Source organism: Juglans regia, chromosome 14 (genome assembly GCF_001411555.2).
Source record: "Juglans regia cultivar Chandler chromosome 14, Walnut 2.0, whole genome shotgun sequence".
Classification (NCBI taxonomy): Eukaryota; Viridiplantae; Streptophyta; class Magnoliopsida; order Fagales; family Juglandaceae; genus Juglans; species Juglans regia.
The window spans coordinates 18,715,359-18,733,115 of record NC_049914.1 but is presented as its reverse complement, the minus strand read 5'-3'; the positions used below and the strand labels follow the sequence as shown (position 1 = coordinate 18,733,115).

Sequence of the window (17,757 nt, the reverse complement as noted above, 5' to 3'; positions counted from 1 at the left end):
AAACACGTACAAGAGAACTTTTATTCTATGCGGATATTTTAGATTTAGAGTAATGTTATACATCACACTCTTATTTTATTTTGATCATACTGAATAGTATATGATATATTTATCATCATTAAATGATAAAGAATCATATAATAAATAATTATTTAATAGTGATAAATATGTCACATCATACTTAATAAGATAAAAATAAAATGATAGTATGATGTATAAAATTTTTCTTAAATCTTCAGTTCATGAATTCTTCTATTTTGTTTTCTTTAACCTTTATTTTTTATCGGAAGTATGATTTTAATGTCCCATCATCTTTTTTGCAAATTATGAGTTAAAAATATTATCTGTCTGTCGTTCTCCAACCTTTTTTGAAAATATTTTCACGGTAGAGCCATGAATAGGTTACGTCTCCCTTTAATCATTAGTACATATAATCCAACGTCACATTTTTTTTTTTTTAAATAAACGTAAAGTACTCTTTATGTTCCTTAAAAGTACTGATGATAATGTCCTATTCCAAAAATTAGACAGCTTAACATCCTCCGATAATTATGTAACGAAAGTCTCTTCTTTCAAAGAAATCGACAGGAAATCACAAACGAAATTAAAGGAAATGGAGCAAAGAGGGAAGAGAGATGCATATACAACAAGTAACCCATAACATGGCACATCGCACATGCACATTGTTAGGTGGCAGTTAGCCCTTCATTAATTTCGGCCACCAAAAGTTACGATCTGTGGCCTTAATTCCCACTCCATCGTCTTTCATTAACTCCAACAGCTACCCTCTTCTCACTAGCTAGCACAGAATTTAAACCATTCCTTCTGCAAACGTTGTAGAACGAGAGAGAGAGAGAGCAAAGATCGCAAACATGGTGACGGCTAAAGTACCCGGAGTTGCCGCCATGGTGGCTGCGGCGTTGCTCTTTAGTGCATTTTACAACGTGTCTGCGCAGGGACCGGGTCCGGGTCCGGGACCGGCACAGGCTGAAGCACCGTCAGGGCTTGGGGAGGGACCGGCTCCATCAGCAACTGCTGGGTGCTTCGACATCCTGCTGAACATGTCAGACTGTCTAACGTATGTGGAGGATGGAAGCAAGACGACAAAGCCGGACAAAGGTTGCTGCCCTGAGCTGGCTGGGTTGGTGGATAGCAACCCAATCTGCCTCTGCCAACTGCTTGCGACCAACACCACCGCAAGCTTCGGGATCAAGATTAATCTCAAAAGGGCTCTCGATCTTCCTTCTGTTTGTGGTGTTTCAACCCCTCCTGTAAGCGCGTGCTCAGGTACTCTCCCCACCGGCTCTGTTCTTCATATATAATAAATTTATAATTAGTCTATAATTATTTTACTATTCTACTTAAAAATGAAAACCAATGATATAAAATCGTAATTGTTTTTTAATAAATTGACAAGATTACATTAACTGATTAAAATTAACTATAAAAAAATTGTAATTGTAGCAGAATTAAATTAACTTGATTGCAATCATATATAGTAACTATATATGTTCTTGAATCATCCTGATGAACGGTAAATGGGCGAACAAGCTAAGGCTGCGATACTGTTCTTTCTCTTAGATGTTGATCATGTAATCCTAGCTCACTTATATTTATTTATTTTGTTATTTTTAAACCGTTATTTATTTAGTGTCTACTTCTTAAATGGATATAAAAATACTTTATCAATAAATATAATTTAAAATTATAAAACTTATGATGAAAAAATTATATTACTAAATAGAAAAATATATATCTCTCAGTATTAGTTATGGTTGAAATTCTTTGACTGAGCTGATGTGTGAAGGGCCAGTCGAAGATGGTTCAAATATTTACTATGAGTAATGCTAAATTGGTATACAAGTTTTCTGCATTTTTTAGGGAAAAAAAATAGGGTTCACTGTTAATTTTTCTATAAATATTTTAAATTTATCAATTTATTTTTTAAAAAATAGTATGCAAGACTTACTGTCCTAAAATTATATGAATAATTCTACAGATTAGTTACTGTAGACATCCCACACATCATATCTATAATTTTTTTTTTTATAGAGTATGAGGTGTTTTTTATAAAATACGAAATATTTTTTATATGATGTGAGATGTGTGGTGTTGAATAGTAGTTAATGAGAAGAATTTTTCAGATTATATTAATCATTTCTATGTAGGATTTGCCAACTTGCTAAGTAACTTATAAATCTACAAGGGGTAGAAATCAGTTTTCCTTCTGACTAGGGATGTAAAAAAAGAATTGGTGAACCGATAAATCGGACTGGACCGGTGGGTTGGTTTAGTATCGAATTTGGTTCAGTCCGGTATCGAGTTTTTTTTTTTTTTTTTAAACCGGTCAAAATCGTTCCAGTTCCGATTTTTCTTTTTTCTAAAACCGGATCAAACTGAATCGAACCGGTTCATATATATATATTATAATTTTTTATATTGTATATAAATTTTATATATAAGATATAATTATATATAAAATAATTTAGTATTATATGATAAATTACTAATTAATATAATATTAAATTTTAAAATCTTATATCATTCTAGTTTATTGTATTAATAGTTATACTAATATTATATCATTATATATTATAATATATTATTCTATATATATTATATAATATATAATATTAAAACCTGAAAACCAAACCGAACCGGATCGGAACCGATAAAATCGAAAGTATCAATTTAAAGGGGTACGTGATGCATAATCAGTTCTTGAAAATATAAAATCGGTACATACTAAAAAAAAAGTTTATTCTTTTTAAACTAATTCAATTCTTCTATTTATTCATATATTAAAATTTGATAAAAGAAAAAATTAAAAATTAAAAAAAAAATATGGTGTGTGAAGGTAATGTAAATAATAAAAAATTGTGTAGATTTTTTCATCTCACAAAATTGTAGTTAAATGTTTGTTTGTTTGTTTGGGTCAAGAGGGCATTTATGGCCGTTAAACATTAGGGAAATGCTTATTGAATCGATGGTTTGACCGATGATTTTATTTTTTATTTATTTATTTTTGAAAGTGAATATTATTTAATTTATGTATGTTTTATAAAAAAAAATAGTATTTAAAAATGTAAAAAAAAAAAAAACTTAAAAGAAAAGAAAAAACAAAACTCTGAAAATGCACCGCATCGCCATCGGTTGGGACGTTCCAGTAGCACTATCCTAAGGAAAACATTATCGTTTTTCAAATTTCCTAAACACATGGTCTGCATGCAAATAAGACAAAAAAGCACGTGGTTGGTTTTCATCGGTCACTGTTATCCTCTGAATCTGACTGCTCTTAATTTTCTCAGAAGAGAAATGCCTTCGGATCCAAAAAAATGATTCGAATGAATTTTTTTTTTTTTTAACGAATAATTAAGAAAATATTTTTTAATAATATTGTAAATTTTTTATTTTTTTAAAATATTTATAATGATTAAAAAAAATTAAAAAAAGTATTATTCAAAATATTTTTTTATCTCAAATTCGAGAATCGAAACAGTACTCTATTACAAATTCTCTATGGCAATTTGTTATATTTCATGAAAAATCTTATTTGTATTTGAAACTCACTTCATCTCAATCGTTTTTTAATAATGAGTTGCAAGAGTATCTACTCTATTTCATTCTCAATCGTTTTTTAATAATAAAAAGAAAAACTTTTGTGATAGCATAATCTAAACTCTAATTTTGTACATGACAGATGCGGGAATAGCCGTGCCCCCTGTTGGTGCTCCAACTTCGAGTGAGGATTCTGCCTCTCCAGGTAATTCCTTCCTATCTCACCTTTTATAGTCTTTTTTTGTGAATTAACTTCCTAGGTTCTTTTGTTAGACTATGGCTCCATTTAAATAGTGAGATAAAATGAGATGTTTTTAAATGAAAGTTAAATAAAATATTATTATTATTTAAAAATTTAAAAAAATTAAATTATTTATTATATTTTTATGTGTAAATTTAAAAAAATTATAATAATAAAATAAGATGAAACCGTTTCTATATCCAAATGGAATTTAATCTAATTGGGCCTCATAAGTGAGTGCGTTTCTCTTTTGGGATTAAATATTAAATTAGTTTATGGAATTTACCTTTTAAGAAAAAAAAAATTAGTCTCTAATTTTGAATTTTAAAAGTCTTACTACATTTACTTTTAACTTTAATCAAATTAGTATATTCCGTCACTATTCCGTTAGTCAATTATTAGAAGTTTTAGGTCAACACTAATAAATATTTGGAATTGTGCAATATATTTTAAAAATCAAATAAAATTAATTAATATAACAAAAAAGTTAATTAAAACTTGAAAAAAAAAACTCTGAAAAACAAATCTTAATTAAAATGAATGTCATCTTTAGGGTTTAATTTCAATTTAAACTCCTAAAACTATTTAAACAAATTTATAGGATTTAAATTAAATGTAAAAGTTAAAAAAAAAACTTCTAAAAGTAAAGTATGGCAATGGAGATTTTAAAATTAGCTGTTCGAAAAGTAAAACTATTTTAATTTCAATGGAGATAAATAATAATAATAATAATAATAATAATAATATATTATTTATCATCCTCTTATGTGGTATCAAATAATTTGAAGATAAGTAAAGAATTCTAACAATAATAATAATAAATAATAAATAATATATGAGCCTAATAAAAACCAAAAATACTATTTTGTCTCCTATATTTGCCCTTAGATTTAACCGCTCGTATATTTTATTTTATTTTTTAATGATTTAAAAAATCACCACTAGTGATTTGTGTATTTTTTTTCTTAAATTTTAAAAAACTGTTGCCTAAGTAGCATCAATCAATAAAAATGGAGAGATTTATTATGGGCCGTTTGTTTTCCTTTATTTATTTATTTATTTATTGGCTGTTGGGTTAATGAGATCAATGGAAAGTAGGCCCAAACTGTATGATAATAATTTCGATGCGAAACATGTTACAGGGGCTCAACCTTCAGGACCCCCGTCAACCGGAAACAATGTCAATGGAGCTTCAAGCATCTTAGGATCTGCTATACCTTTTACTCTTGGCTTAGTGATTGCCTTTTTTCCAACGTTGTTCTGATCTTATATTTATGTGACTCAGTTGCATTTTTAGACGTTGTACCCAGATTTATTTAATAGACACGTGTTTTAATTACAGTTCATCTTCTGTCTACTAGCAAATAAAATAACAGAGGACTTCCAATTTATTCGTGAAAATTGGAGATTTAATTTTGTAACAGCTTATGTTTTGTGTTGAACTCTAGGATTGATTTATTAAATAATCTATCTATATATATATATATATATATATATATTATATAGATGGTGGTGAATAAAATCCCACATTGTTTAGAAATGAAAAATTCTTGCTATTTATAAAGTTTCAATAGATCTCTAATTATATCATTGACCAGTCCTTTTAAAATATACGCCATGTGGTTTGAGTCTTCTCTTTATAAAGTCATCATGTCCTGCATCCGGGTTCAACCCTTCTAACTTGTAATCCATAATAATAAAAACTTAAATACAATAACCCCCCAAATCTAAAAAGTTCTTCCAAGTACATATGCCACTCGGCACTTATCTCATTTTTCTCTTATAGCCTTGCTACATGTCATCTATTCCAACTGTCACAATCATCAAAGTCATCTGAAAAATAATAGTGATAAACTATCAACAACTCAATAAATCACGAACTTATACTATTGTGTAAACATGAACCAGTTATAGAATGCAACACAAAATGATATAAAAAATGGTAGAGCAGTATTTCATAAACATTTAATTACAATAGTAATAATACATACGAAAGACCTTAGGTACAAGCATAAATAAAACAACGTCATAACATAACAAAGACTATGTTTAATCTTAGTGGCAGGATTGTGTAAACCTCGACGGCTATCTGAGTAGAAACAGAAAGTGAAATCTATCTCTTTTAACCTAGGCATGCCGAATGAGCATATGGAAAACCAATTTATCTATTAAGTGGGTATACTCATAAACAAAGATGTTTCTATAGAAATCACAATCTTACACACCTTTGTTTGAAAGAACTACTCCATCAATCGATTTGCCCAACCTTCTTGGGGTAGCTCAAAAACCCATAACAACCCCACCAAAACTTATATATATTCACTATCATAACATTTTAGAGCTAAACAATCTCAATTAATTAGAAAATTAAATAATAAAATTGAAATTAAATTAGTCTTAATTAACCTAATATACAATGAAACTAAAAAATTAACAAAACTAAACTAAGCTAAATTAGAAAATAATTAATGCAATATGAGTTGAAAATTGAAAAGTCTCAAAATCAAAATTCTAGAGTTCATCATTGTATTTAAATCATAAATTCTCAAAATCAATTTAAAATAATTGTAATATCTATTTAATGGAAGTTCAAAGAAGCAAGAAAAATAAAGAACATTAAGTAAATAAATAGCAAATAAAATGTCCAAAGGTCTAAGCTAAATATCTCAAAAATACATTATAAACTTTAAACTAAAATTAAATAAATAGTAGAAAGTAGAAAGAGCAAGCCAAATAGATAGAAATGGATGGCGGCAGTAGAGGAAGAAGGTTGGGCTGTGGCAGTTGGACTCTTGGAGGAGCTCTTCAAATGTGTGCGGCGCTTCCCAAAATATTTTTTCCCCCTAGACGAAAAGAAACCTGCTTCCTTTTTATTTGTGAGTGTCGCGTCCGCCTTTTTTTTTTCCTTTGGCGTTTCTTTCTTTTTTGCGTGAGTGTGTTTTTTTTTTTTTTTTTTTACTTTTTCTGTGTAAGTCCGTCCCAGGCCAAAAGACTCTCCTTTGAGTGTGTGGATGCCTTTTTTTTACTTTTCTCATACTTTTCATTTCTTTTGTTACTTCCGTCCAAAATCCAAACACCAAGAGAACTTTGACTTTTCTCATATTTTTGCATTTCTTGGCTTGAAAAGAAAAAGAAAAAAAAATAGAAATCAGAAAAAAAAAGAATAAAATATCAAAAATGTGTTGTGCATGTGAAGAAATATTGCCTAATTAAATCAGAAGTTATAAAATTAAGAATTAACTATGCTATAAATTAATTTAAATCACAACTCGGATTTATGCATCCTAACCATTTTTAATGTAAAACTAATAATAATGTAAAGAAAAATTAAAATATATTAGTTTTAGATATATAAAATATGCAATAACTCAACTCAATCACACCCTCCAACTAGCGTTATACTAATCTTTGAGCAAAATAGTGAAAATGAATTGAGATTAATATTGCATAAAGATTGAAGTCCAAACAGAAAAAATCAAACATAATTCTAAATTCTCACAAAAGTGACACGTTACTATTCAACCCCCAGGAGCTATACCTATCAAGACTATCTCAACAATCTTTCACATAGAATTGAGGAAAATGTCTTAGAACTCAGATGTGCGTGTGGAGCTAAACTGACTGTGTGTTCCTCATTACTAGCCATGATTTTGTCATAGGATTTTTCAACCATAAGATTAATCACTGCTGATTCTAACTACCTCAAAGCCTAAGGGACTAGCAATTTTCCTGCCAACTTTGTTTTTAAAGGTTGAACACTCAACCCCCAAAGTCTTGGGCAACTATTTCTAGCCCTTAATTTAGGAAAGCTCCATAAATCACCTTCATCTCTTCTTTTTTTTTGTTTTGTTTTTTTTTTCTTTTTGGAAAAAAGTGTTGGTAGTCCTGCAGTTTACTTTTCCTGTGTTAAATCAATGAACAATAATTTGAGGAACACTACAGATGTTAGCATGCGCAAAATGTCCTTCAAGACTTCCCATTCGTTCTACAAAAATCCCACAAAGTCTCATCTCAATGTGTATAGCATCTCAGTGTTTCAAGCTACACATCAACAAAATATGATGCATAAAAAATCATGCTCTATGCTCAAGTTTGAAAATAAATCTTCACAAAATGATTCCGCTCAACTACTCTGCCAAAATGCTCAGATTTCACAAAATACTAGAAATAGAGTGTGCGTCAATTATATATGTATCAATGCACATTGCATTAAGGTAAATTTTTATACCCCCTAACTAGTGAGAGACATTGTCCTTAATGAATCGAACAAAAGAAAACAAAGTGCACATGAATAAGTAAGCAACACAAACAACCAAACATGTGATATAAAATCAAAGCAAAACAACCAATAAATATAAAAGAAAAAATGCAATTAAACAAAGCCGTAAGAGGGAAAAAGATCAAAACACTTCCTTGGAATCTTGCACAAGCAAGATCTCTTCCTTGGGTTCGAAGTGAGTCATAAACGGTTTGAGACGTTATCCATTGATAGTGAAAGAGGTACCACTCATAGGATTCTGAACTTCTACCGCCCCATGAGAATGAATTTTAGTTATAACATAGAGGCCACTCCAACAAGATTTCAATTTGCCAGGAAAAATATGTAAACAAGAGTTGTAAAGAAGAACTTCCTGGCCAAGTGTGAAATGCTTGGGATGAATTTTCTGATCATGTAGAATTTTCAGGCGTTCCTTCGCTAGCTGAGTGTTGTCATAGACATCTCGACAAGCTTCATCCAATTCATTGATCTGCAATTTTCTCAACCTTGAAACTTCATCAAGTGACATGTTAACATGTTTTATAACCCAAATAGCTCGATGCTGAATATCAACAGGTAAATGACAAGTTTTACCAAAAACTAATCGATAAAGGGACATCCCTAGATTAGTTCTAAAAGCTGTCCTATAAGCCCACAAAGTATCAAGAAGCTTAACTGACCAGTCTTTCCTATTAGGATTGACGGTTTTCTCCAAAATGATTTTCATCTCTCTGTTTGCCAATTCTACTTGCCCATTTATTTGAGGGTGATAAGGGATAAAAACTTGGTGTGTGATACCATATTTCTTCATGAGTGTAGAAAATGGTTTGTTGCCAAAATGAGAACCCCATCACTAATGATAACTTTGGACATGCCAAAGCGAGCAAACAGATATTGCAAACATTTTAGAACAACATGGTGGTCATTTGTTTTGCAACGACGACCTCCACCCATTTTGAAACATAATCCACAACCAATAAAATATATGTGTTTCCAAAGGAAACCGGAAAATGTCCCAAGAAGTCTATTCCCCAACAGTCAAAAATTTCTGAAGTAAGAATAGAGGAAAGAGGCATCATGTCTGTTTTGCTAATGGATCCCAATTTTGGACAAGGCTCCCAAACCTTACAAAAATTATAAGCATCTTTAAACATAGAAGGCCAGTAAAAACTGATTTACAAAATTTTAGTGACTGTTTTCTTTGCTGAAAAATGACTACCACGTGCACCTATATGACAAAATCTCAACACAAAAGAAAACTCATGATCAAGAATGCATCTTTGATTCAATTGGTCTGAACAATATTTGAAAATGTATGGATCATCAAAGTAAAAGTGTTGTACCTCAGAGAGAAATCTACGCTTATCTTGGGTGGACCATTTAGAAAGCATTCACTCAATCACCAGATAGTTGACGATGTCAGCATACCAGAGAACTCTATGAATCACAAAGAGCTGCTTATCCGGGAAACTATCATAAAGAGGAAGGATGACATTTAAAGAGGAGGATGGTGGCAATCTGGAGAGATGGTCAGCCACCACATTTTCGACTTATTTCTTGTCCTTAATGGTGATGTTGAACTCTTGAAGTAGTAAAACCAAGCGAATCAAGTGTGATTTTGCATCTTTCTTAGCTAACAAATATTTAAGAGCAGAGTGGTCAGTGAAAATAGTAACAAGAGAACCAAGAATGTAAGCCCAAAATTTATCAAGTGCAAAAACCACTACAAGCAATTCTTTTTCAGTAGTGGTGTAATTTTTCTGGGCATCATTCAAGATTCTACTGGCATAATAAATCAAAAAAGGTCTATTATCCATATGTTGCCCCAAAGCAACACCCAACGCATAATCACTTGCATCAATCATAATTTTAAAGGGAATGTCCCACTGCGGGGTTTGCATAATGGGGTGGTGGTAAGCGATTCTTTAAAGGTATCAAAAGCTTTTTGGCACCCATCAGTCCAAACGAATTCAATATTATTTTGTAAAAGAGTGCACAAAGGTTTTGCAATAGAACTGAACCCTTGAATAAACCTCCTATGAAAGCCAACATGGAAAAGAACGAATATCTTTAACCGTCCTAGGGATATGAAGTTTAGATATTAATTTAATTTTTGCCTTGTCGACCTTTATACTTTCAAAAGAAACAATATATCCCAAGACAATGCCTTGAGTAACCATAAATTGGCATTTCTCCCGATGAAGTAAAAGATTTTTTTCCTCACATCTCTGAAGAATACGTGCCAAATTATGCAAACAACTATCAAAAGACTTCCCAAAAATAGAGAAGTCATCCATGAATATTTTACAAATATCCTGAATCATGTAAAAAAAAAAAAAAACTCATCATGCATATCTGAAAGGTGGCTAGGGCATCACATAAACCAAAATGCATTCTGGTAAAAGTAAATGTGCCAAAAAGACAGGTGAAAGTGGTTTTCTCCTGATCCTCAGGTGCTACAACAATTTGATAATAACCAGAGTATCCATCCAAGAAGTAATAAAATGCATTACCAGCCACATATTCTAAAATTTGATCCAAAAATGGTAAAGGAAAATGATATTTCCTACTGGCTGAATTAAGTTTTCTATAATCAATACACATCCTCTAGCCAGTGACCATTCTAGTTGGAATTAATTCATTTTTCTCATTTTTGACAACAGTTAAACCAGATTGCTTTGGTACCACTTGAGTTGGACTTACCCACTTACTGTCTGAGATAGGATAAATGATACCCACTGCGACCAGCTTGAGCACTTCATCTTTGACAACTTCCTTCATGGTAGGATTGAGCCTATATTGAGCATCATAAACAGGTCTAGCATTGTCTTCAAGATGGATATGTGGGTACATATAGCAGCATCAATACCTTTGATATCGGCTATTGTCCAACCAATTGCGCCTCGATGCTTTCTTAAGACTTCAATCAAACAGGGAAAATGCCATTTTCAGGACCAAGAAAAACATATTTTAAATCTTGAGGAAGTAGTTTCAGTTCCAACTAGAGAATTTCTTCCTTTAAAGATTTAAGTATGTCTGGTGGTGGTAGAGTTTCAAACTAGGGTTTCCATCTTACGCCTACAAATTGTACTTCAAGTGGTAGAGAAGAATCTACAAAATAGTCCAAAACTTAAAAGATATTTTCATCAACATGGTTAGTTTTTGCATCAAGTAAAAATGCAGGTGTTTGAAAAATGGAATCATCATCAGAGAAAAGAAAATTCAAGCAAATAACTTATGTTGGTGTCAAAATCTCTACAGCATTCAAATCACTTGTGTCATCAAAATATGATGGCATCTTGCAAGCATTGAAAACGTTCAACTCAAGTGCCATGTTCCCAAAAATAAGCTTCAAAACTCCAAGTCTGTAATTAATCAAAGCATTTGACGTAGCTAGAAATGGTCTTCCAAGGATGACAGGAGCTTGGTAAATAGTGAAGGCTAGTTGCTTATCAAGAACTACAAAATTTACTTGGTAGTAAAATTTATCCACCTAGACCAACACGTCCTCAATAATACCCCTCATCACCTTAACTGATCTGTCAGTCAACTGTAGCATGATGGAGGTCTCTTTTAGCTCTCATCCAATCCCAACTGCTCATACATGAGAACAATAGCAAGTTCACACTACTCTCCAAATTAAGTAAAACTCTCCCAATGCGTGACTCACCGATCATAATGGAAATGTTAGGAGAGCCGAGATCTCTGAACTTCTGAGGAGTTTCACTCAATATCAATGCACTGACTTGCTCTGTTAGGAAAGCTTTCTTCTTTACATTTAGTTTCCTCTTCATCGTGCACAAGTCATTCAGAAATTTTGCATAAGAAAGAACTTGTTGTATAGCATCCAAGAGTAGAATATTAATGAGTGGAATATTAATCTTTATTTGCTTGAAGATCTCTTGAATCTCAGTGTGATATTTGTTCTTTTGGCTAGCTGTCAATCTTTTAGGATAGGGAACCACAGGTTTGTACCCCTTACTAGTTTCAGCCTCTGCACTCACAGGCTTCTTCGACTCTGGTCTCATTACCTCTGTTTATTTTTTAGCTTCATCAGCCTCTATTACATGTTCAGGTATAGGAGCAACTACATGTCTATCTATAGTCATCTCTGGTTGCAGAACTTCATTTCCACTTCTCAAAATAAGAATGGTCTTCACTGTCTCAATAACCACCCCTGAGACATTATATACTTGCTGTTGTTTTTGTCAGTATACTTGAGGATTAGGCTAAGGTTTTGTTGGAAATCTCCATTTCTCTAGAGTGCTAATGTCTTGCTCATCTTGTTGATGGTGCCCCGCAAGTCATTTATGGCCTGAGTATTCTGATTGTTTGTGGTGGCCTGAATCTGCATGAATTGCTAAAGTGTATTGGTCATATGCGCCATACTGTCATCTAGAGACTTCTTCAAAGATGATTGAGGCTGAGAACTCTATGTAGCTACATGAGGCTGAAATCCTGGAGGTGCTACAAAATGATAGCTTTAAGAACTCTAATATGGCTGATACTGGTGTTAGGAGCAGCCTGATGAAATGGCTACTGAGAAGGTGGCGGAGACTGGCCAGGCTGTTCATTCCTCCATGAGAAATTTGGGTGATTCCTCCACCCTGGATTATATGTATTGGAGAAAGACTGATTTTGTTCTCTGTTTACCCAGTTCGCTAATTACATCTGCTCAGACCCATTCTCCTGAAATATTGGTATAATTGGGCAATCCTAGGTCTTGTGGTTTGAATCAGCACATAAAGAGCATGCCCCTACTACTTTTACTGCCTTCACTTTTTCCATCTCCATGACATCTAATCTTCTAGTCAATGCAGCTATTCGGGCTTGAACGCCAGTCTCCTCGTTAAGCTCGTATCTGCCCCCACCAGGAATAGCCCTTAGTGGTTGTGCTGTGAATGAAACTTGATCAGTCTGAATGTTCCATTGTTGTGTGCTCTCAGCAAGATAGTAAAAAAATGACAATGTTTGATCAGGTTCCTTGCTAAAGAATTCTCCATTGCACATAGTCTGAACAAACTGCTTGCATTCTGGAGTGAGACCAATGTAAAAATAATTCACCAGCCTCTAGGATTCAAAATCGTGATGTGGACAGATGTTCACCAAATCCTTAAACCTTTCCCAGTTGGCCTGAAAAGTCTCGTCAGATTTCTGATTGAACTGGCTAATCTTCTCTTGTAAATACTGAGTTTTTTGAAAAATAATTTTTTTTTTTGTAAGAACTCACGCTGCATATCAGACCAACTATAGATAGAATTAGGCCTCAAAGAATTAAACCAAATCTTCGCTTTAAACAAAGTCTAATAAATTCATCAGTAATGGCTCTATTGATAAAAGTAGTGCAGGCCAACTCAAAATCTGTTAGGTGTTGATAAGGACTCTCATAATCCATTCCATGGAACTGAGGTATCACTGACATCATGCCATGCTTAATAGAAAAATTAGGTGCGTTATCAGGTAAAATAATGCATGATGGTGTAGTGGTGCAAGTAGGCTGCAAATAATCACTAAGAGTGCGTGGTGCAGGTGCATCCATGGTTTGTTCAATTTCAATGTCATCGTCTGTAGAAAAAACAGAAGAGCTATCTATCTCTAAGCTGTGTATACTACTCTCAATGCTCGATGTAACTCTAAGCAACCTATTTGAATTGTCTCTCACTCATGACATTAAACATCAATCCAAATAGCATAAGGTTCAAGCGACTGAGTAGTAGGTGACAAATGAAATGTGCAATCAGAGATAAGATAGTGAAAGAAACATTTGAAGTAAAAATAAAGATAAAAAATAAAAAATAACGAGTTTAAATTTACGTTAAGCAATTATTCTCCAGCAACGGCACCAAAAACTTGACTCGCTAAAAAATGAGCAGCACGAAGGCTGTCCCAAGTGTAAAAGGATGTCGCGTAATAATTAGGAATAAATTTCTAGATTTTCTCCTTAGGAAAAATTGCTTAAAATCAAACTCATTTAAAATGGTGAAAATATTCACAAAGGAAAAATAAATGTTGTGGTATGTGCAATGAATGGAAGAGTGCAACGAGAATAAAAAGGACACTAGTCATGGACTAGATTCATATTTTTAGAATTTTTTTTGAGTGTCGGAATGAAAATATAAAAGACTAACAAATTGAAATTAACAATTAAGGAACCAACTAAGCTAAACAATCGCAATTAATAAAAAAATTAATTAATAAAACTGAAATTAAATTAGTCTTAATTAATCTAATATGCAATGGAACTAAAAGATTAACAAAACTAAACTAAGCTAGATTATAAAATAATTAATGTAATATGAGCTGAAAATTGAAAATTTCCAAAATCAAAATTCTAAAGTTCATCCTTGTATTTAAATCATAAATTCTCAAAATCAATCCAAAATAATTGTAATATCTATTTAATGGAAACTTAAAGAAGCAAGAAAAATAACTAACATCAAGTAAATAAACAACAAATAAAATATCCAAAGGTCTAAACCAAATATCTTAAAAATAAATCATAAACTTTAAACTAAAATTAAATAAATAGTAGAGAGTGGAAAGAGTAAGCCAAATGGATGGAGATGAATGGCGGCAGTGGAGGAGGAAGGTTGGCTGCGACAGTTGGACCCATGGAGGAACTCTTCAAATGCGTGCGGCGCTTACCAAAATATGTTTTTTTCCCCCAGTCGAAAAGAAAGTTGTTTCCTTTTTATTTGTGCGTGTTGCGTCTGTCCAAAAACAGAAAGTCACACCTTCTTTTTTTTTTTTTTTTTTTTTTTTCCGTGTGGCCTTTCTTTCTTTTCCGCATAAGTGCGTGCATGCGTTTTCTTTTTTCTTTTTGTTTTTCCCTTGTGAGTCCGTCTCAGCCCAAAAGACTCTCCTTTGAGTGTATAAAGTCTAAACACTAAGGCTGCGTTTGGTTTCCAAACTCAGTTAAACTTAACTAAGTTTAGTCTAATTTTAAACTGAGTTTAACATCCAAACACTCAACTCTCAAATTACTAAACTCATCCCAACTCAAAATCCTATTACACGTGGGACTCACAACCTTTTTCAATTTCACATAAAACGTACTAAGCTCATTTTAACATCCAAACACACTTTAAACTCAGTTTAGATGACCCACACATAACTCTCTCCACTACTCAATTCACTACTATTCATAAATAACTTAACTAAGCTAAACTCAGCTCAACATCCAAACACAGCCTAAGAGAATGTCTTTTTGACTTTTCTCATACTTTTCATTTCTTTTGTTGCTTCCGTCCAAAATCCAAACACTAAGAGAACTTTGACTTTTCTCATACACACTAAGAGAACTTTGACTTTTCTCATACTTTTGCATTTCTTGGCTTAACAAGAAAAAAAAATTGAAATCAGAAAAAAATAAAATAAAATAAAAAGAAAGAATAGAATATAAAAAATGTGTTGTGCATGTGAAGAAATATTGTTTAATTAAATCACAAGTTATAAAATTAAGCATTAACTATGTTATAAATCAATTTAAATCACAATTCGGATTTATGCATCTTAACCATTTTTCTTTCTAAAACCAATAATAATGTAATGAAATAATTAAAATATATTAGTTATAGAAATATAAAAATGCAATAACTCAGTTCAATCAATTGAGTGGTGTCTTGGACCATGGGACAAAGGCAACCAAGTTGAGAGAGAGTAACGGATGAACAGAGAGAGAGAGATAGCTTACCAGTGTGGTGATGGAAAACCAATATGCTAAAAACTCATGGGGTAACGAAAAAATCTCAGAAAAGGAGAAGAAGGAGTTGGGCGGTTGGGTGAAAAAGAGAAGGAAAAAAATATAAAGGATCCCTTGAAAATAACTAAGTGCCTTGCATCTCATTTCTCCCTTTTTTGTATGAAGAGTAATGCTAGATACATTTGTAGGTTATGAAAGTCCTGCATACTCCATTTGAAAAAAGGTGGGTCTACCATTAAAAAAATTAATTTTATCATTGCGGCTAGCCATTGCCCTCATTGCTATCGAGCACCTCTCCCGCCAACATGCAAGTCAAGTGTTACCTATGCGCATTGCGATCAGGGCAAACACTCACCCTTGGTGATCATAGACTAACTACACTAAGTTTGGTTAGCCATCACCCTCATTGCAATCAAGCATCTCTCCTGCCACCATACATGCCGAGTGTTAGAAACGCACATGCGATTGGAACTAACACTTGCATTTGGCATTCGTAGACTAACCACACTTGTATAGTCTGCTAACAATCGCACTCATTGCAGTTGAGCATCTTTCCCGCCACCTCATAAGCCAAGTGTTAGCAACAAGCATGCAATTGAGGCTAACACTCGTACTTGGTGATTGTAGATTAACCATACTTGTATAGTATGGTTCGCCATCGCCTCGTTACGATCAAGCACCTCTCCTGCAACCATACAAGCTGAGTGTTAGTAATGTGCATGGGATCGGGGCTAACACTCGCATTGGGCGATCGTAGACTAACCACACTAGTATAATTTGGGTAGTCATTGCCCTCATTGCAGTCAAGAACCTCTCTCACCACCATACAAGCCAAGTGTTAACAAAAGACATGTGATCAAAACTAACACTCGCACTTTGTGATCATAGACTAACCACATTTGTAGAGTCTGGTTAATTGTTGCCCTCATTACGGTCAAGCACCTCTCCTGCTACCAAACAAGTCGAGTGTTAGCAAGGCGCTTGCGATTGAGACTAACACTTGCACTTGGTGTTCGTTCACTAACCACACTTGTATAGTCTAGTTAACAATCACCCTCATTGCAGTCGAGCATCTCTCCTACCACCTTATAAGCCGAGTGTTGGCAACGCACATGCCATCGGGGCTAACACTCGCACTGGGCAACAAAAGGGCAATCGTGTGCATGGTTGGGTTAGCTTTCACCCAGGTTGCGGTCAGTTTGGGATGTAACCATTACATTGGAATTTATTATCATGCACAACAAATGGAGCTTATGATACAAGAGCCGTGGTAAAGAAATTAGACGAAAGGTTTGGAAATAACCAAAGCAAGGTCCAATAAAATTCATAAAAATGTAAAGATTGAGCTAAAGGCATTGAAGTAGTCGTTTAAATTTAAGGTCGTCAAGTCTGTTCTTGACTACTTTAATAAGAAATCCCTCAACATTTGAAGACCAAGATTGTACCCAACCCTACAGGCTCGATTATGAAGCCAAGTAGCCTTCGAGATCTGGGGGAAATGTGAACAACCTCCTTCTGAGAAGACTTTAGTATGGTCTCCAATTTGTCGATGAGCCGCTAGGATTGGGTGAGCTTCTTCTTGACAGACTCAATGACACTGCTAAGTTGGAAGTAAAGCCCATTGTGCTGTCTAAGCTCTTCCCTAACAGTCTTAAGTCGAGCCTCCATCTGGGCCATTTGACTACGAGTGGAGTCAACATCCAATTGGTGATGTCGATGGGAACCCTCTGCCTATAAAACCCTTTCGGCATACTTGTAAAAGTGACTACTCGGCCCTTCTAGCTCCATCTCCAACCTGTCGCTGTGAAGGCGCTCAACATCTTGCTCTTCCTCCAAATGATTTGCTTTGTAGGTACGCTTCCACTTATGCTCTTAGACTTTCTGCAACTCCCTTAGGAGGTCAGCAATCTCATTACAAAATGAGGTTATCTCAATCTCTTGAACACTAGAATGAGAACCCAATTGCCAGTTGACCTTCTCCCATTTTTTCAGGGAAAG

At 33.5% G+C, this 17,757-nt stretch overlaps 2 protein-coding genes across 2 annotated transcripts; one reads left to right on the top strand and one right to left on the bottom strand.

Moving 5' to 3' along the window:
• Nucleotides 1–591: 591 nt before the first annotated feature.
• Nucleotides 592–5,225, top strand: LOC109014016 (non-specific lipid transfer protein GPI-anchored 2-like). The gene is made up of 3 exons (XM_018996317.2): nucleotides 592–1,287; nucleotides 3,701–3,763; nucleotides 4,942–5,225. The coding sequence occupies exons 1-3, from the start codon at nucleotides 873–875 to the stop codon at nucleotides 5,061–5,063; spliced, it is 600 nt and encodes a 199-aa protein (XP_018851862.1). The 5' UTR covers nucleotides 592–872; the 3' UTR covers nucleotides 5,064–5,225.
• A 3,052-nt stretch (nucleotides 5,226–8,277) lies between these two features.
• LOC109014038 lies at nucleotides 8,278–12,085 on the bottom strand. Its single transcript, XM_018996349.1, has 4 exons — nucleotides 11,728–12,085; nucleotides 10,927–10,977; nucleotides 10,761–10,885; nucleotides 8,278–8,619 (listed from the first exon to the last, which is right to left on the bottom strand). The coding sequence occupies exons 1-4, from the start codon at nucleotides 12,083–12,085 to the stop codon at nucleotides 8,278–8,280; spliced, it is 876 nt and encodes a 291-aa protein (XP_018851894.1).
• Between the last annotated feature and the right edge of the window lie 5,672 nt (nucleotides 12,086–17,757).